This window comes from Nothobranchius furzeri, chromosome 13, assembly GCF_043380555.1.
Source record: "Nothobranchius furzeri strain GRZ-AD chromosome 13, NfurGRZ-RIMD1, whole genome shotgun sequence".
NCBI lineage: Eukaryota > Metazoa > Chordata > Actinopteri > Cyprinodontiformes > Nothobranchiidae > Nothobranchius > Nothobranchius furzeri.
Genome location: NC_091753.1, coordinates 40427241 through 40448291, shown reverse-complemented (window position 1 = coordinate 40448291; position 21051 = coordinate 40427241). Strand labels below are relative to the sequence as shown.

General features: G+C 39.7%; 1 protein-coding gene across 8 annotated transcripts in view; it reads right to left on the bottom strand.

Annotated features, from left to right (window-relative positions):
* dock10 (dedicator of cytokinesis 10) overlaps nucleotides 1–21051 on the bottom strand; it is a 79094-nt gene that overhangs the window by 40721 nt on the left and 17322 nt on the right. For 6 of the 8 annotated variants that reach the window (XM_015951501.3, XM_015951508.3, XM_054743391.2 and 3 more), the window contains exon 1: nucleotides 14203–14525. The exons of 1 other annotated variant lie outside the window; for it this stretch is intronic. In XM_015951501.3, coding sequence (XP_015806987.1) covers nucleotides 14203–14352 — 150 coding nt within the window. In that variant the 5' untranslated portion in view covers nucleotides 14353–14525. Of the gene's footprint in view, nucleotides 1–2916; nucleotides 3190–14202; nucleotides 14526–21051 lie in introns of those variants that run through there. One more of the 8 variants, XM_054743390.2, reaches the window with a different exon arrangement.

Genomic DNA, 21051 nt, shown 5'->3' with positions numbered 1-21051 from the left:
CCTCTGATTTTATTGAACTGTTTCTCTCTTTGTTTTTTTTTGTTTGGGTTTTATTATTGTTTTATTGTATTTTATTACGTGTTTTCTGTAAAGTGACCTTAGGTGTCCTGAAAGGCGCTTTGAAATAAAATGTATTATTATTATTATTATTATTATTATTATTATTATTATTATTATTATTATTATTATTAAACGTTTATTTATATAGCGCCTTTCACAGATATAAATCACAAAGCGCTGTACAACATGATAAAGATCAGGGCAAATACCTCTAACCAATAAAAACATCAGAAAAACAATAGCAGTGATAAAATAGAAAATAAAATCATGAGTATAAACAAAGTGAAGGTGTGAACCTGAACAAAGCCATCTTTTAGAACATTTAGGGAGGGAACGCCTGGATGAAAAGGTGAGTTTTTAGATGATTTTTAAAGACCTCTACAGTGTTAGAGAGACGGAGATTTGAAGGTAGACTGTTCCAAAGTCTGGGTGCAATAGTCTGAAAGGCCCTGTCCCCTTTGGTTTTCAGTCTGGTTCGAGGAACAGCCAGGAGGTTTTCAGATGTGGATCTAAGGTTCAGAGAGGTGGTGTGTGGGGATAAAAGCTCAGATAGGTAGCTTGGAGCCTGGTTGTTAAGAGCTCTATAGGTCAAGACTAAAACTTTAAACTGTATTCTATATTCTACTGGGAGCCAGTGGAGGGACTGTAAAACTGGAGTGATGGTGTGGCCCCCACATAGTTCTGATCTCAACATCATGGAGTGTGTCTGGGGTTACATGATGAGACAGAAGGATTTAAGGAAGCCTACATCCACAGAAGATCTATGCGTAGCTCCCCCCCCCCCCACACACACACACACCAAAGAACCTACCAGCATAGGACCAGTACCTAGAAGAACTCAAAAGTTGAATTGATTTAGATTTCTATTTTGTTATTTAACAGCTTTTCGTTCATTGATGAAAATAAAAGATTAAAGGCACACCGGACTGCAGCGCCAGGTGTGTAAGTAACAGACCGGACCGGCACTCTGAAGTTGCAAATGTGGTATTCTGACCACAGAGGGCAGTGGTGACATGAGTGACAATTCAATAACCCTGTTAAGGGTCATTTTAGCACGTACTGGCTCAAGAAAATGATTGAAAAACATGAAAAAGCTGCATAGTATGGCTTTAACAACAGCTGAAAGGTCTCCTCAGCCTTCATTAGATTCTGCTGGAGTGGTTCATCGCTAAGCCAAACAAATCAGTCGTGTTCAGGATCTAAAACATGCAGCAATCATGTCTCTGATCTCCTGCAGTTCAAAAAACTTGAAACTCATTTTTTGCACATAAAAATGTTAAAAGTTTAAGTATGCATTATAGGTAAAAACATGTGATGTTAGTCACCAAAGACGATTAAGATTCTCTTTTTTTTCTTATGAGCGGGAGATCCCAGATATATTAGCATCAGTTTATATTGGTATTAGAAATTAAGTGTTAGATTATATCGGTATACTAGATATTAGTGAAAAATCTGATATCAGACATCCCTAATTCTATTTCTAATACAATCCCATAATCTAAAATAAAAGCATTTCACTTAATTATGTCTTCATAAGATAACAGGTTAATTCAAATTCCTTTTAACAAAGGGAATATCTTATCAAGACATTTCTGCATGTTTCTGCTTCACCATGACATCAGTGGGGCATAAATAACTAGAGGAAGTAACGCTGCAACTGAAGGTCAGCTTTGACACACCCCACTCAAATGAACTGAACTGGAATGTTTGAAGTTTGAGTTTTGATTAATAAGACTTCAATGATTGAAAGACATTCCTTCACATTCATGAACTAAATGTGAGTTTTGTTTTTATACCAACATAATATGGAGGTCTTGATGTGCAAACAAACATGAATGATAATATAAAATCAACCACTGCACACTTTCTTCATGCTTTCATATAAAGGTCAGAGCAGCATTAGCACGCATATAATTGTTTTCTAAAATTCCAAAAAGGTGCAGATCCAACACGTGACTTTCACTTTCACTTCTCTCATTGAAATGATTGAAAAGTACCTAAATTGTTGTCCCTTCCAACTAAAAATGACACGATAACCTTGTCTGGGCCCAGAGGAGAGGTGCTTGTGTCAGTCAGAAAGATTGCAGCAACAACAGCGAGGTAGCGAGGTGGTGCGGGGTTGTGGTCATAAACACAGAGGAAGTAATGAAGTCTCGTTTTGTTTGCATGTATCCTGCAGACCAGACTTCACAGCTACTATTAAAGTTGGATTCTCAAAAAGGCCTCTCAGCTCAGTCAAAATAGATCTTCAAAAAAAAAATACATGAAATTTTATAAATAGGCTGAATTTTAACTAGTAAAACTAACTCAGAAGTAATAAAATTTTAATTTTAGTGCAAAAATAATTCATTATTCTAAAGATCCTCTTTATTCTTTTATGAAATACTGTGCAAACTTATAGTAATAACCATTAGCTGTGTTATTATTCTAAATTTCATAAAACGATTTATCCATCGGTTTAGATGCAGTGAGCAGAACGGTGCATGAAGCTTGTGGGTTTTACAGCGTGACTTCTTTCTGACTGATCAGAATAAAGGTTTCAGGGGGAACACAAGACTAAATATTTGAGATGATGTAGCTTTAGCTAGTAAATAGCTGCAAAAGGCATCCATTGTTTGATGTGCTGAATGTTATGACAACAAATGATGTGCACCATAATCATAATAAATACTGTCAAATCTGACAAACTGAGGACACCCTGGGAATTCTAATCAAATGTATAATCATTACATTAGTATACATTAGGCTTTTGTCATAAACAGACAGTAAAAAGTGGTAAACAAACGCGTCATCAATGAATTACTGAGGACGTTACTAATAAATTGACACGATAAAGAAGAAACATCAAATACATACAATACTCAGCCGGTTGAAAGCCGATCGCACTCGTTTGCTCTTGGCTTTCCTCCTGAAAGTGATTTTGCTCCTGAAGCTCATCGGCTGTTCGGTCGACATTTGTGAGATTAAAGTTAAATCTAAAAATAATACAATTAAAGTTTAAAAGAACGGAGACGCATTGTGGGCATGTGCGCTTTCAGAAGCAGAACTGACACCCTGTACAAGTCAGCCTCAGCACACGTGGATGGAGAGGAAGTTGATGTGTGACAGCCCACACACACACACACACACACACACACACACACACACACACACACACACACACACACACACACACACACACACACACACAGGCAAGCATGCACAAACAGAAATTCCCCGTGAGCAAGGAACAAACCTATCAACTTCGTCAGTTTCTGCACATCACATCCAAACTGTTGATGCTGTTTTTAGACAACTCAGCAACACAATCTGAGATAACAGCTTCAACTTTCAAACATCCACGTCTTTACCTGCACGTACACACAACCTTAAGACTTCCATTTATAGATAAATATGCATGCACACAATCAACACAACTGCCTTCATCTTACTTTTCTGTTTTTAATAATTCAACATCTCCTAGGTGTTGACGAAAGCACACAGACACGAGCACACCTGAAAACTCTGAACTTCCTGTTTAGAAGATGGACTGTAAACTACCAGGCTTCAGCTTGTGAAGCTGTGGGCAAGAAATATCTATAATTATTTTTTTAAATGTAAATAAATGTATAAAGAGACATCAAATGTCCTTTAAAGGCCCCATGTGTGAAATCCATTGAAATCGTGATGAAAAAATGCGACACTTTAGCGCCATGCAGTTCAGAAAAAGTATTGCAGCTACGGTGGCTCACTCATGAGTTTGACTGTATAATCAATTTCCAACCTGTGTAGCCTAACCCACACAAAGCTTAAAACAAGCTACTTGATCTCTTTAAAAAAGCATTTATAATTGTTTGAATGCTGTAAAGCATTCAAACTATAGTGATCCTGTTTCTCTTTATAGTCGGTTAGTTAATTATTCTGCTTCCGTACATTTAGCATTTAACTACTTCCACAATTCTTCAACTAGTTACACAATGTTGGTATCAAAACGTTCAGCTTATGCCAGCAATGACTTTTGGTATTAAAATACTTTATACTTTTTGAGATATTTAGTTTTTTCTAAGATTTTTGGTCCCATTGAAATGAATGGGATTGCTCAATTTTCAGCTAAATCCTATCACTTTTTTTGAACTCTTATTGTTTAACTTTAACCTAGAAACTTCATTCAAGTTTCAACAAACTCACGAGACTTTCAGCTATTAATAGTTAAAAAATATTTTTGATATCTATTACAGTTTTTCTAAAATCACAGGTAGAAGCTGAGGTACGGCTTGAGATTTTCAGAAAAAAATCTGAAAAATTATAATGGGAAAGATAGGAGCGGTGACTCTCCTTTGCTCCATTTCTGGCATTGTCCCGAGAGAACCACAGGTCCGATTGAAATGAGACGCACGCTGGCTTACAGCTTACGGAAATACCTTTGTTTTGAGCTATAACTCATGAATGTACTCCCAAACATTGTGGTCGTACGGTTCATTTCTTTGAGAATATTTAAATTTAAAAAAATGTCTCTCACGTCTCTAAACTGAAAATTCCGCACTCTAATTTTTGACCTTCACATTTTCTGGAAAGAACTCTTTCCAACACCCAGACCGTTTGGAGTACCAAAACAAATTATATCTCAAAAAGTAGGAATTTTTGTCAGCTTTTCAAAATGAGTTTTATTTTGTCCTTAAGTGTTACATTTCTTTCTCTACAAGCCTCAGAAGGAGGAGAGACCCAGATTCTGCCTCATTGATACCCATGTTAAAGGAACAGAGATTTTCTCCTCCGATCAGCTTCAGAAAGCTAAATTTTCTCGTCATAGCTTCTAGACAGTTCATGGTAGGCACATAAAAATTCACACAGATGACCATCAAAGCCTTCTGCCGCTCAAGTGTTTTGAATTTTTCCAATAGGTGCAGCGGTTTTTGAATGGTGATGAGACGTGTCAGAGGTCTGAAATGACATCCAAGCAGCTGAGCTCTGTTAAATGCATGATATATGAAATCTTGAAACAAAAATTTCCACCGACTACATCTTTTATAGTACACTACTGATTTTCTCAAATTTAGTAGTTGTTTTTGTCAGTTTCAAAGTGATGTCTTCAGTTTTGCTGTTGGTATTACATTTTTGTGCTATAAGCCCCAGAAGGACGACTGTGTCCGCTTTTCTCCATTTAAACCCCTTTAAAAAAAGGCACTTGTGGCCGACAGACAACTGCAATATTCTCCTCAAATCTTCTAGAACATTTGTGGTAGGCACACAAGACTTCATACACATGACCACCAAAGCCTTCTGCCACCCATGCTTTTCAAATCGGTGCAGTACTTTTCGAATGGTGATGAGAAGTTTGACATGTCCAATTTCACTTCTGAAGGACATATTTAAAGGCTTCTCTCATTAACAGGAGTACAGCTGCAGGCCTCCAACAGCCAGAGGCAAAGGCGGGAAAACAGTGCTTCTCTCTGATTGGTTGAGAATGTTCAACCATTTTTTGTCCAAGCATGATTGAGCACCCACACATATGATACATCAAATAGACCAGCTTGGTCTCAGAAATTTTGTATTCAATTTTAAATGCGTTATCCGTTACCATGGTAACACAACTGTATAAGGATATCCCCAAACAAGTGTCACTGAAATGAATGTGAAAAGCCTAATATTGAGCCAATAACATACTGCTGTTTCTTATCTTTCTGAGCTCTATACGCTTAAAACTAGCAGCATAGCTGACATTCTAACACTAGTCAGAAGGCAAGAACCGCCCCCTCCTCCTTCACTGCTCTCTCATTGGCTGAGAGTTTTCAATCATCTTCTGCCTAAAAGGAAATATGCACCCGCACACATAATACATCAATTCAACCTGCTTGGTCCCAGGAGTCTTGTATTAACTTGATATTGTGTTCTGCGTTATCATGGCAACGTGCTTAGTAACAACATTTAAAAACATTTTAGACACAACTGTATCAACATACTTCTAAATATAGAAATGTTATTCAAAGTTTAAATAGCAAGTCACTCCAAATCACCATTTTTTTTGCTGATAAACTACATAAATGAGTGTCCAATTGTGCTGTAGACAAACGTAGTCAATAATTCAGCATTTTAGTGCATTTTAGTTAAAATTTAAATATTCTGCCCAAAACTGCCAGCGATGCACCGTCAGGCAAAAACTAAGCACTGCATTTGAATTTAAATCTGCCATCGCTATTGGCTAAGAGGCACACTATGATGTTAGATGGTACATTATGATGTCACAATGTCGTGAGTGTGTGTATTTGTTAGAGGCTCCACCCTCTCGGTCTGCTAGGCAACAGCATTTGTTGCATTTTTCAAACAGGAAGTCGGAGTTGAGTAAGAATCTGGCAGGGGGTGACTTGCTCTTTAAAAGAGTCATGTGACATTATACATTGCTTTATTAAAGCAGACTCCGGTCATCTGTTACCATGGCAACACAAGGAACTACAAATCACTTTAACCAAGTCTCATAGGAATGAATATAAAAAGCGGAATATTGAGCCAAGAACAGACTTCTGTTTTTGATATTTTTGAACTATCTGTACTTAAAACTAGAAACAAGTTAAATTTGATTGACCGTCAGAAGGTGGGAAAGTGCACAGCTCCCTGATTGGTTGAGAGGTTAATCGTCTTCTGGCTAAATGGACTTACACACCCACACATGTGAGACATCAAATCGATCGGCTTGGCCTAAGGAATCCATCCATCCACATATAAATCCATACATGCTTATATCCATCCATCCATCCATCATCCATCCATCCATCTATCCATCCATCCAATAAAACATCTAACATCCATCCAACAGTCCATTTATCATTTCATTCATCCAACCATTCATCAATTCCATACTAAGTCTGAACATATGTTAATTTATCAGTTTCAGATATCAGTAAATGTTTCTAAATTCACAGTTCAGCCAATTGTAAAAATTTACCTATCAAACTATTCTCATTCAAACGCCAGCTGTTTACACATTTCAACTTTTGAGTTTTTAATCAATGTTCAAAGATTGAAGTTTTCTGCTGTTTAGCATTTTTTGTCCATTCTCCACCTATATTCGGAGCTTTATTACACTTGTTGGGGATTTTTGCTTATAAATCTTTAAACACATTCAGCTCATTTTGTCAGTTTCAGCTTCACTTCAGCTATTCAGCAGCTTAAGCGATCAGTTTCCAAATTTAGCATATGCTGCTAATTTCACAGTTCAGCTAAATGTAAATATTAAACTGTTAAACTTGTCCTACTGAAATAACATGTGTTTAGACATTTTAGCTGTCCAGATTTTTATACAATGTTCACAGATTTCAGTTTTCTGCTGTTTAGGATTATTTTTCTCTATTATTCACTTACTTTTTGTGCTTTACTTAGTTGGTGCTTTTTGCTTCTACATCTTTCAATACATTCAGCTCATTTTGACAGGTTTGCTTAGTTTCAGCTTCAGTTCAGCTATTGAGCTGATTCAGCTAACAGTTTCATCTATCCAGCATTCAAACAGCATATCTAGTTATGACTGTTTTATCAACCTACCAGTTCTGAAGGAAGCAAGCTATTTCTGTTAGATCTTGATGCTGTCACGATTCACACACGGAGGAGGGGTGATGTCAGCCGGGAGGTCAGGTGTTGTTAGAAATTGTGTTCCCCTGAAATATTCTGTCCCCCCATGTAAGGAGATCACACTTCTGGCTATTGTCACAATATTTGTGATGAACTTTTATGGGAAAACGATGTAATGTAATGTAATGTTATGTTTGTGATTTTTTTATCTGTAATTCCTCCTAAAAACAATAAAAAAGATACAGTAAAAACCTTCTTGTTCACTCTTTTGCAGCAAGCTTATTTATCATTTTTGAAAGTTACGTAAAAAGATGTAATCTCACTCAGTTTAAGTGTTGTGGAGATAAAGTAAACAACGCTGATAAGCCACTGGCTAGCGGACGAGCGCAGGAGCGTGTTAGGAGAGACGGCAGGCTGCGTGGAGAGGAGACTTGAGTAGAAGGACTTTGGAACGGACACGTTGGGACTGGATTGGGAGTTCTGGTACTAGGAAAAGATGAATTAACAACTTGAGGTGAGTTTGGGAGTCAGAGACACTAATCAGAGGCTGGCGTCCAAATAATGGCGGGTGGGGGTCTGAACCCATGCGGCTTCTTTGTGTTGGACATGATGACGAACAGACAAATTTTATGTGTCGTTTGATTTATTTGTTTTTATTCAAACTAACAAGTAGAGCAACGGTGTAGCTGTTCTTTTCCATTTCTTAGTTGAATTTGCAGAGTCCATGTTTCCAGGGTGCACTGCTGCCCTCTGCTGGTTCTTTCAGGTTACAGTCATAGTTCAAACGGGAAAAGCCCGATTCATGCTTCTCCGTTAGCTCCGCAAGGGACAGACATGCACGGATTGACGGAAGTGTTTTGCTCTCATACTTCTCCGTCTCCTGGAGAGTGTTGCAAAGCAATTCCCCGGCAGGACAACAGAGGGCGTAGCGCTGTTCTGTGGTATCCTGTCATGTATCGGTCCAAGATGGTGTGTTTATATTGATTTTTGTATATAAGAGACTTTTTAACACAGGCAAATTTGTCTCTCATTCTCCTCCATCTCTTCATGCGCTCGCCACCTCTAAACCCACGTTTCCTGTCATTTCCGTCCACAAATAGAATGCCTGCTGCGTATCTTTTCACTCCTCCAGTCACGGGGGAATTAAACGTTCATATTTTAGAGTTTTTACGCGAGGTATTCTTCAAGCTTCTCCGTGTCTGCCGCTAGTTATCCTCAGCTCTGTTTGTGTTTTTGAGGGCGCAATCGCGGCGGTGTAGACGACAACGGTGCCCTGACCAATCACAAGCTTGCGTTCTCAGTCTCATTCGACGGATGTTTAAAAAAGTGGGCTCGACTCCGTACGTACTTGCGTGCCTGCTGGGGCCCTACGCAAGGACAGATAATGGCGTTGCGTGTCTCCGCACTGACACAGACGGAGAAGCATGAATCAGCCTTAATGTGGAGCTCGTGAGTCCCTAAACAGCTACTGTATTTTAAGATGGTGGATGACCATGGAGCGTCGACCACAGATTATGTATTTAAAATGTAAAATTTCAAGTTGAGAGGATTATTTAGAATTGATGTTGGTGAGAACTATTAGTGAAAAAGGACAAGTTTGTGAACTGGAAACACAGAATTTGGTAGTAAAGTGGTAAAAATATCACACACTGGGCCTTTAAGCTATAGCATACAGGAGATAACAGATCAATCCAGACAGTTGTGTTTATCTGTCTGCAAGTAAACACACACACTTCCTCATGTGCATCATAGACACCAGAGACCAACACAGGAGGAAACAACTTTTGATGATATGACAAATGGTTTGTATATTTTTAAGCCACAAAATATGTGTTTGCCTTATTTTACCAGACAATAGGAGGTGGTTTCAGTAGTCTTCAGAGACTACCAGAACATGTATGCCTGATTCTTTATTGTTTTAATTATATTTTCTATTGTTTCTGCTTTTAGATCCTTATAATTACTTGGTGATTTTTAAAAAATGACATGAATGTTGGTGTTTGTTAAGAGGAAGGGCACACATAGCCTGCTGATCCTGGTCCTCTAAGGCCGTTACCCGTTAAACTTGTAAAGGATTTAAAGCTGCAATGGCAAATCTGCAAAACAAAATCTAGCATAAAACATTTTTTCATGCCCGTTAACGACATTTTAACATAGTATGGCTCTGAATATATTGTAGAGATTAAAAATAAATAATGAAGTGATTTTCTCACAATTGTCAAAAAACCTCAGCCAATAACACAGCTCAGTTTGAAACCAACGACTGGACCATCCAGTTGTCTCTCTCACTAGAACTGCCACACATCCCTGGATCCACTCATTACACACTCGCACATTTAGCAGCGGAACACCACTGGTGTGAGAGGATCTCCGCTCAATATCAGAGAAGGAGAAACAGCCGACTGCTACCACTTCAACTTTAGGACAAACTATAGAGTCCCAAAAAGAAAAACACCAATAGAAGTCACGAACAACAAAAGACGTTTGAACCTAGAAAACAGTGACTTGTGTTTAATGCTATCTCGTTCATTCTGGAAATTTGTGCTCCGGTATCCCACGGACATGAGGGTACCCGCCAGGAGAGGTGAAAGTTCTACCACCATGCTCGTTTTGCAGATTTGCTGCAGCTTTACTGCCTGAATCTTCAGCATCGTCATCAGGTTCTGCAGAAGCTAGTCCAGCACTCAATAATTCAGATAATATTAATATAAACTCTAATATTGGACATAAAAAAGAAAGACATAAATTGACCTCCCAATTTAAGAGGCACTTCAATAAAGAGCACTAGGAAACAATTACCGGTCAATGGCTAACATTTCAACATAAAACACTGATTATTAGCATGAAAAGTACATCTTTGGTATAGGTTTGGGGGTTATTTTTTACCGTTTGGCTGTAATCCACGTACATATTGTTTAAAATACAAAGTGTGCGTTGCACCTTGGAGATTGCATGTTAAATACCAAAGTGTGATGCATTTGGTGAGACAAAATTTAGCTGAGTAAACTTATGTTGTAATCTTGTGACAAGAGAGGAGTTTCTTAGCAGAAGAATGATGATAAATATTTTTTTTAACTGAAACAGAAATGACTGAACAAAATAACCTCTCGAAAAATATGGGGATGTTTGAAAAGTTCAGTCATTATTATTATTATTAATTTATTTATTTTTACGAGGACACTGAAAGGAGTCTTGAGTTGCATCACTCTTATTTGCTACTAAGTTATTCACTAACAAGAAGATCTGGGTCAACGCCTGAGTTCAGACACATGACAGGACCGGGATCAAACACCAGCAGAGACGATCCACTGGTCCACACCTACTCTGTAAAGAAAATCATTTCTGATTTGGGACGCAATCTAAACTTTTCATAAACTTAACCTCAATATAAGCCTTATTTTTAACTCCATCATTAATAGATAAAAACTAATCATTTTGCAGCACAACTAAAAACCGTATACTGGTGACATGTCTCCATCATGCTTGTGACAATTCAAGAGGAGTCTTATGCACTCATGCAGTCTCATTTCAATAGATTTAATGATATAATGATATTTATGGTCCCACTAATGGAACCCTTTAAGTCGATTGAATGTCTGCAGCAGCAAACTCGACCCTTCAGTTGGTCTCCACCGGCTGCCCCAGCTGGCTCCATCCCTCGCCTCCGCCTCCTCTTCCTCCTCTTTTACAGCTTCCATATCTCATCAAACATCCCCAGCAGCCTTCAGTTCTTTTTCCTTTGATACTCTGTCATCTCTCTACTCTATTCCTTGTACTCATCCTGTTAAACATCCCCCGTTAACATCTCCTCCTCAGTCCCCTCACTCCTCTCTGTTCGTCACTGCGTCACTCACAGCAGGGGCGAGGCAGAGTGGGTGTTGATGTTGGTAAACTACAGCTCCACCAGGGCACAATTACAGAGACCCAGAACAGCTGTACTCAAGAAGAAACAAGTTACAAGAAAGATATTTTTAATTAAAATGTTGAAATAATTAAGATGGGCGGCCAAGGAAAACTGTTTGTTTCACGTTCTAAAGCACATAATAACCTTTCACCCTGGAGGAAAGGCAAGAGAGACTGAGAGGGCCAGAGTGGAAGAAGATAACTGGTGAAGGGGATGGATAGGAGCTGATGAGAAGGAGGCAGGACAGAGACAGTTGCTGAGACAGCAGAGACCAGACAGAAACCATCTGCTTCTTATCATTAGAACAACAGGATCTCACAAAGATGACTCGAACATGGAGTCTGATATTGTTCAAAAGGGATGGGAATCGAAAACCGGTTCTAGTTGAGAACCGATTCCCACTATTTCACTTCCTGGAATCGTCTGCCATTTTGCAAACATTCCCTTAACAATTCCAGTCGGCGTGAATGACGTCACAATACAAGTTGGATAGTTTCCGTAAGCTACTCAGCAGAGTATGTTTTCTGAGGACAAGAGGGCAACTTGGAATCCTTGCAAAGTAAATATTTCATCAAAGGGAGGAAACACTACAAACATGCAAAAGCATTTGTGCACAAAATATGCAATAACCTAAAGTTAAAGTGGTGTTTTTGGCCCGCTCCAGACTAATCAGCTAACACGGCCTATCATGTTAGCATTATTTACCACCTATTGACCTACATGTCATCTTGACAAGTTGCACATCTGACAAGGAAATTTTAATTAAAGGTTGAGCGTTCATTGAACCCTTTTAATTGACAAATGACAGAGTTATAGCTGATGGAGTTTTGACACAGTGTTGTCTCCATGATCCCACAGCAAAGGTGACTTTATGACCATGTTATATGTTAGCTTAACGTCTGTAAGACTAACTCTTCTAATGCCAGTCATTGTGATTTTGGTTCAAAACTAAAGTTAATCAGTTCCAGACGTAGATCTAATAATGACTTTTTCTATATTTCAAACAAACATGCCCAGTAGTTCAGGAGATATATTTGGCAAACACACACACTCACACAAAAGTATGTGTGAAAAGTATTAAACAGGCTTCCAGAGAAATGCATAAAAAGGCCTGAGAAACGCAAATCTTATTCATTTTGCTGTCAGTGCAAACATATTGTTTTGACACGTGTCACATTCAGATGACAATTTGTTATACTCCAACCCGTCTTATACTCTGGATATTTCCCATCAACAGGAGAAAGGAGAAGCGACTGAAACAGTAGTAATCTGATAGAATATGTGCATGTGAAAATCCCAATTTATAATATTTACTATTATTACTACTACTACTACTACTACTACTACTACTACTACTACTACTACTACTACTACTACTACTACTACTACTACTACTACTACTACTACTACACTGGTTTTGGAGCTACAGTTAAATTAAATCCAGTATTCCTTACAGGCAGCACATAACTGCATGATGCATTTTTCTTTTTAAAAGCACATTAGCACTTGCATGTTTAAGGTTAGCTTAAAGGTTTAAATATAAAGATAACTTCTAAGAAATAATAGTTTTCAGAATACATCACCTATCGACACTGATAACTTTCTGTTCGGGTTCTCATATAAAAGGCCACAGAAGGCTTCCTCATCTCTAAAAACAACAACTGAAGTGTGGCTTACCGTGTTTGTGTTACTACCATCAACCATGACTGTTAGGGGCGGTGGGGGTGTGACAGTGCTAGATTGGGACACAGTAGAACTGTTTGCATTTGCAAATAGATTTTCTTTGACGTAGAATGGTCGCATTATGTCAGAAAGACCTAGCATCAGACACAATTAAATAGTTTCAAATAGACCCACGAATATACGGCGGGTGCAACAGTTTCAAAAGCACGACATAACCTTAACGGGTCAGCTGATGTACAAGAGGCTGCAGGCAAGTGCTATTTTGCAGAGTTTGTTTTTGTTCCAGAAGTCTTGTAATGGGCAGCATTAAGGAGTACTAGGGGGGAAAATGAGAGAAAAGGGGAAACAAAAGGGGCGACTATAAAGACCCCTCCACTGCCAAGTCTCAAACATTTTTTCCACTGGGTTTACAGAAAGCTGTATTTCTCAGGATTAAAAGAACTCTGGCTCAGAGAAGTTATTGCAGATACCAAACAGATGGCTGACAGGACATCTGTCCTGGTGGAAAGGAACACATTTAATTCATTCATTCATCACTTTAAGCCATTCATACTTAGCTTCATTCACTCAGAAATTTCTCATACGCTGCCTTACTAATGAGTTCTGCCTAAATTTCTATTTTTAACATTTTCTCTGCAGAAAGCAGTTTTTCCCACAGAAACTAGATTCCTCATGTCTGACCCCACCACCCCCACCCCACCCCCATCCTTCCAGTTCTATTTCCTCCCTTTTGCATCTCAGCTGTGAGGCCAAATGCATGAGCCCCGATATGTGATCGTGCAACAAAACCAGCAGCAAAAACGACGTCAAGCTGAAAGTTCAAAGGAAGAAGTTAGAGCTTCTAAGTGGAAGTTTGAAATTCAGATCTGCAAAGTGAAACATGAATTAATCAGAGTCACAAAATGCACAAAAACAAGCACTCAAAATGTGATGCTATTTTGCGCATAACTCCCCCCTCCCTCCCCATCATCAGTTGCCTGTACGTGCACTTGTGACAGGACAGCTGTGCTGGTTACCATTATGATGATGGTCAGAGGTGAGCTGGTGGATGTGTAACCCTCTAACGTAGGTGTTGCACCTTCCACCGACATCTGGTCCTGACGTGAGCATATGTCGGCCCCACCCACCGAGCGCAGGAGCAGGACAACGCTGGCCGAGCAACCCATACTTCACCGTGGTGGTCTCCAAGTCCGGCCTGGTCCCGTCCAGCAGCACGGGCTTCACCTGAGCGTCACCTTCTTGTCTGTCAGAGCTGACTCCAGCTCAGCCCCTGGTCCAGCCAGAGGGGACCTTCAATCCAGGTGCAGCACCCAACGCTCCATTCGACCCGCCACTTCCCTCCAAGGCTTAACTGGGTCTTCCTGAACTGCTCGGCTCCAGACGCCAGCCCCGAATGTTGCTGTTGCTGAGCTGACACACTGGCAGCCCTACATGTCTCTCCCCCTTCCTTTTTTTCTTGCTCTCATTTTTGTCCTCTAACACACACACACACACACTGATTGCAGCTGTGTGTGGTTCAGCCCAGACAAGCTCGTCCAACAAATCACACTCAGCAATGGCTGTCAGCTGACCTGAACCAGCTGCCACACACACACACACACACACACACAACTCACACACGCACAGACTTCCGCACACTCTCAGGCCAACATATTTTTTTCTTATTTCCATTCTGCTGCTCCCTCTCTCTTTCTCTCTCCATTTGTCTCCCAATCACCAGAACTTTAAAGTCTGGGTTGTGGTTTTCTTGTGCTGAGGAACTTTTAAGGCCTTACTGTACAGATTCTGCACATCAAAGCTGATTGGATGAAGTAATCCAATGTTTTTGTAATGTTTCTCCAACATGCATGTGTTTGCTCTGGTGCTGCTGCAGGAGGGCGTCTGGCAGAGTTAGAAGCTATAGATCAGATGATGGAAAGTGTGTTTCGTTACAGATGACGCGAACATTTAAAGCCTTGCAGATAGTTAAACCGATGTGCTCCACGTATACAATCCCTCTGCATCACATCTGATGTCCCTTTAATTGCCAGAGATGTTCACTTTCACTGCTTCTTTTATTTTTTCCTCATGTCTCACTAACATCTGGTCCTGCTTTATTGTTCACGTTCTATTTTCTCTGAGCACGGCTGAACGGAAATAAATGAACATTCTCCGAAGTCAATAATTTTCATGCGTTTTACATCAATTTGGCTTTTTGGCCATCATGAGACTCCTTTCTTGTCCCTGCCAGTTGGACTTGGTGAGAAGAGACAAGAAAAATAGATTTTTAAAGAAAAACATGAATGTAACATTGTGTGAAAGCAAGCTTTGCTCTGTTTGGTTAAATAATCTCTGCCACCTTTTTTAAATAAAAATGTAAAGCCCATTGTTAAAAAGGTTTTAACTGTTTCACATCGGTCTCCAAGATGCAGCACACGAAGCTAATTTGCTCTATTGTGAATCCCAGAAAGTGCAGTTTTGCTTGCTTTTAGCACCCCCTAGAGTTCGCTATTAATTCACTCTGGTTGAACCAAAAATGAAACTTTTCTCCTTGCTTTGCTTTCCTTTTTTTAATACCTTAATTTAACAGCTTTCATTAGAGGAGTGATTCATCACTAAATCAAACAAATCAACTGTATTCGCCTTATAAAATATGCTGGAAGCAGACTCCAGCTCCACTCCACAGTTCCCTCCACCAGCAGGGAGCGGCCACCAACCGATGTAGTTATGTAGTTTTGACTTTAGAAGTGGGCGGGGGGGGGGGGGGGGGGGGGGGGATTTTTACAGTAAGTATACAAAAAATATGTATAAAACTACAGCCTAGAGGCTCTTTTATGCAATGTCAGGAATGCAAAACTGTCACATACACAGGTGGCAGGAACGGCCAGTCACATGTTAGCAAGTATCAGCAGAGCCAATAGATGAGCTTTTGGACGGTTCTAATGGGAAAGAGGCTTCAACACAAGCGGTTGTTTTCTGCTTGGTCCTAGTGCTCAACCAGTGTTTATGTAATATAGTGCAAAAAATTTTGGGACGGTAAAAAGTGCAGGGGACAAACTACATCCATGCTGCCAACTCTGTGCAAGTGTGATATTCTGGCCACAGAGGGGCGGTGGGGTCTGAGTAGGGATGGGTACCTTTGACATTTGAATCGATCCGGTACTAATTCCCGGTACCTACGAATCGATACCGGTACTTAACGGTACCAATTTTCGATACTTTTGAGTGTTTATTATTTTAATTCTCTTATATCATTAAATATATATTTTTCTCAATATATAACCATATTTGATAAATATCACGATAAATATCATACAAGTTTGTATTTTAACATCGTCCTTGTAGTTTTATAAGCTGATAATTAAACTGAAGCAAACATCTTTACTGTGAACTAAATTTACTGTGTATCTTCATTCCTTTTGCCGTCCTTTTTCATTTGATTTTTCCTACTGGGAAGTTAGAATTTCCGAGGAGAAAGCGAACGCACCATTAGCTGATAACAACGGTGGCAATGGAAGCTAACATATCAAAATAACGTTATCTTTAACAGTTTATTTAACTGCTGGAGCAGATTAAAACGATGATGCCTCACACTTAGATCGTTGTCGCTGGTTTCATCTTCACCCAATCACCCGTCGCATTTAGTAAAGTGAAGCCAAACTTTAGAGCGCGTTCATGTTCTAGTCGGAAATTCGGAGTTCCGAGGAGAAAGCGAACGCACCATTAGTGAAACGGAAGCTAACATATCAAGGTAACGTTATCTTAAACATTATATTTACCTACCGGAGCAGATTAAGATGGGGATGTCTCACTTAGATCGTTGTCTGTCGCTGGTTTCATCATCACCCAGTTACCCATCACATTTAGTGAAGTGGACCCAAGCGTTAGCGTGCGTTCTTTCTACCATGCTGCTCTGTTTACAACTCGCTCGCAGGGGCCGACGACATAACGCTCTTGCGCATGCGCAGCTGTCTTGGCAAGTTCTCGTTATGAAGGACGGGTACCGAAACGAGGCACCGTTTGAAACGACGTGAATCGGTGCTCGGTCAGTACTATGGAATTCGGTCGGTACCTTAAAAAGTACCGAATTCGGTACCCATGTCTGAGTAACATTTCATTAACCCTGTAAAGCATGGAACCTCAACTTAACAGTGCACAGGCCAAATCCGTTCACCAGACCTTTCCACTTATGCCCCCAACCTTTTGGGCCCCAACTCTAATTTAAAAATATGAAAAAGGTGCATAGTATGCCTTTAATCGTTTTTGTTTATTTGTGTGTCATATTTATTCAATGCTTGCTCTCATCAGTCTGTTCTGTAAATGCATGTTTATTTTGGATGTTTATTTTTCACTGAGTGTAACTGTGATTTTCAATTATGTTTAAACTAAAACAACATTCAAAAGTACTGCAAGCCAATCAGTAACCAAGGAACAGTTGGGTGTTTCATTTCTAAAAGGATTGATGATCTAAAACGACTCCAAACCTTTTATAGTGATTAACACGAATTCTATATTTATTTATTTATTTATTTATTTTGCATTTTGCAGCAGACTGTAATTTACATTAGGGATCGTCTTGGATCACAATTCATAATTTATGCAACACATCATGCACTCAGAGTCATGCTGCAAAATGGACTCAAGCCAATTAGCCAACTGATGCTAAAGGGATTCGATCTAACAATTTACAACATAACATATTTTTTAAGTTTGAACTCCCATGAAGTTGTTCCTTTCATGTTTAGCTGCTAGCATGACTCCTCCTTAAAGTTTTCCCCGAGTTTCCACACTTTAATCCCCCTGACTGCGGTCCATTGCAGGTAAGATGCTGACTACTCATGACTACTTCATGTAGGCCCACTTTGAAAACATACTGACATACCAAATGCCTTTAGCGTATTATGTTTACTTAGCAAAACAACACGTAAAAACAAAATCATCAACCATATATTGCCTAGAAGAATTAAATTAATCCACTCATGTGTTTTTATTTAGGCTAAGTCGTGCAAGAAACTGAAAAATATGAAATAGAAAACGAATAGAAAAACATTTAGAAAATATTATTTTCCAAAAAGATTAAATACCATGAAAATAAAATTAGCCCAATAAATGCGTTTTTTATCATCACCATCACTATAAGACACTGACATTTGCACATTCATTGCTTCCTGCAGAAGGGCAGAGGTAACCATGGAGATGTTGTCGGGTCAATATTAAGCTCATTAGTGTCAATGTCAGTACGGCACAGACCCCACCTACCACCCACATACATGCTCATTATTATAATACTTTACATTTCTTAAAATAAACAGCACAGCACACAGATAGACAAGCAAAAAGACACACAAAAGTATGAACAACCATGAGTAATCCCTGAGAGAATAAAGGCGGTTTAAACACAATGTGGAGAGAAAGACAAACACGAAGCGTGCCCACCATCAGCCCCGCCTTACCGCCTCTTCCCTTCCAGATCTAGTGCCTCTCACCAAGGGCGACTCAGTGCAACATGCCTTATAACTGCAGCCTTTACACTCACAAACCACAGAAATGGCCTTTGTTTACACTGGGATTCCACAATGGTCCTGTCATGCAAATGTGCCCACACAAACATGCCCTCCAGTTACCAGTAATGTCACCATGCCATACTGATATCTTGATCTCATTCACTCGGACTACACTTGTATAATTTTTTTGTGTTTTGTGGTAGGTTTTTTTTTGTGTGCACATTTTATCATATAGGATACTTTTAACCTGCATCGTTTCTATCGTTTTATCATATTTTAGCAATTTTTCTGAACATGTTTCCCTATGTTCTGTTAAAATACAAAATAATGATGTGTTGCTTTATTTAAAACGTTTAGTTACTTTAAATCCTGGCTTAGACACGCTATCAGGGATGGAGGGTGAGGTGTGTGTTGTTCTTCAAACACTTGTTTGGGTAAGGCACCTCAAGGACATTAGAGAAGTCTTGGTCCAGGAATGTTTGAATGAACCATGTTAGGCTGAAAATCTAAGTGTAAAAGAATCTTAGTCTAAATTATGCCAAATGACAGGCAAGCATTCACAGGGCCGACACAAAGTATTTTGTTTCTGTCTTATAACAAAAATAGTTTTTCAATAGTCTATAATATCATAAAATGCATCTTAGAGTTTGTATTATTTAAATTTGAAATGAATCAGAAAGTACAAATGAACTGGAGGAGAAAGTAGCTTCAGCCGACAGGATTTGGACTCTTATTTCCTGATATTTGGACATCTCGCCTCGGACTGGATAACGGCAATGCAACTCCGCTGACTCTGTTTTTCAACATTGATGTTTTATCTCTACAAGTAACGCTTGAAGGAGTTCTGCTGTGTGGTGGAGTTGCTAATGCTAACGGTTAGCTTCTGCCAATTAACCAAACGCAAATCAACTTGTTTTGCTCATGCTTGTGTGCTACTGGAAAGTTAACAAGCCTGAAACTCTGTAAAAAGTAAAATAAAATTAAAACATGACATCACTGGGCTGTACAGGGCAGAGTGCTCCCATCATTTGTGCAGTTAATGTGTTCCAGCTGTGGAGCCTCAGTCGTCTGGGATCCCTCTGATACTCTGCAGAACAGCAAAGTAGCATGTGTTACATTCTGCATTTGCAGAAGGTACTGAGTGAATCTGCATTTTGCATGTAGATTATATACTTAGGCAAAAGAAAATCCACTGACTTGAAAAACTTGACCAAACTAGGTCAAGAAGCGAAACCACAACCCATTAGGACTTGTGCACGCTGCCTTGTAAGCAGTTAGCTCTGCTATAGTTAGACTCCCCGTGGAGCGGGAGCCTGACTCACGGCAGCAGCATTGATGTGGCGTGGAACTCCACTGTGTTTACTTGAGAAAACAATCTCCTGTTCCCATGGTAACCGCAACATGCAGGATGCTGCCCCTGTAGAGTCCTGGGTAAACGGTAAACTGTGTTTTGTCCCTCAGAGCAGCAAGGAGGACATGGGGTCAAACATTTTGTTTTCGTTTTTTGTTGAGGACATCCCACCAGATGAAGACAAATCCATCACACGCCAACAACATGCTATCTCTTGTGACACTGACTCAAAGTACCTCTGATCTGCTGTTCTCAATAAAACCACAACATGCGGGTGCCTCGCCGCAGCACACCATCGCATACAAACAGGAAGACAGACGAGGTGTAGCGTTATTTTTTGCTCCCAGTGGTTTTTGAGATCATTTGATTAGAAGTTACTGGGAGAATGATCAAAGTCATGATTTTAAACTAATCATGTTATATAATGATCATGCTGTGGGTCAGACTGCAGACCAAACAGGAAGTCAGACTTCTCCAGTTAGACAGAGTTTCTGTTTAGTTGTTGTGGTTGTAAGCTGAGCTCCTACTTGGAGGAAATAACAGTAACAGCAGCATTTCAGCACACTGCCAACGCCCTCTAGTGCTGAAAACTCAACACAGCAGCATGTTTGGAGGCTGAGTGCCAGTCTCCTCATGCCCCACCTCTGCTCTCATAACTATTTAAGGTGAGACCTCTAGGGGGCGCCGTGTGCCGTAGATGCTATCTGCTCCGTTGGTAGTTTGGGTTTGTTTAGAGAAGGAAGTAATTAAAATATCTTTAAGTAGAAGTAGAGTCCCGAGGCGGGGGGATGTTGTGGGGGAAGGGGGCGATGAGACGGCGACGGGTGGAGGTGGTGGAAGGTGAGGATCTGCTGCCGGGAAAAGAGGGCATTGTTAAAAATTTCCATTTGGGCTCCTTAGATTCACTTCCTCCTTGAAAGCAGTGCCGAAACTCAAAATGAGAAACATTGGTGAACCTTAGTCTGTTCCAAGGAAACCTTTTCTACATGTGTTAAAAAACACGTTATAAATGGAAAAATGTGTCCAGACCG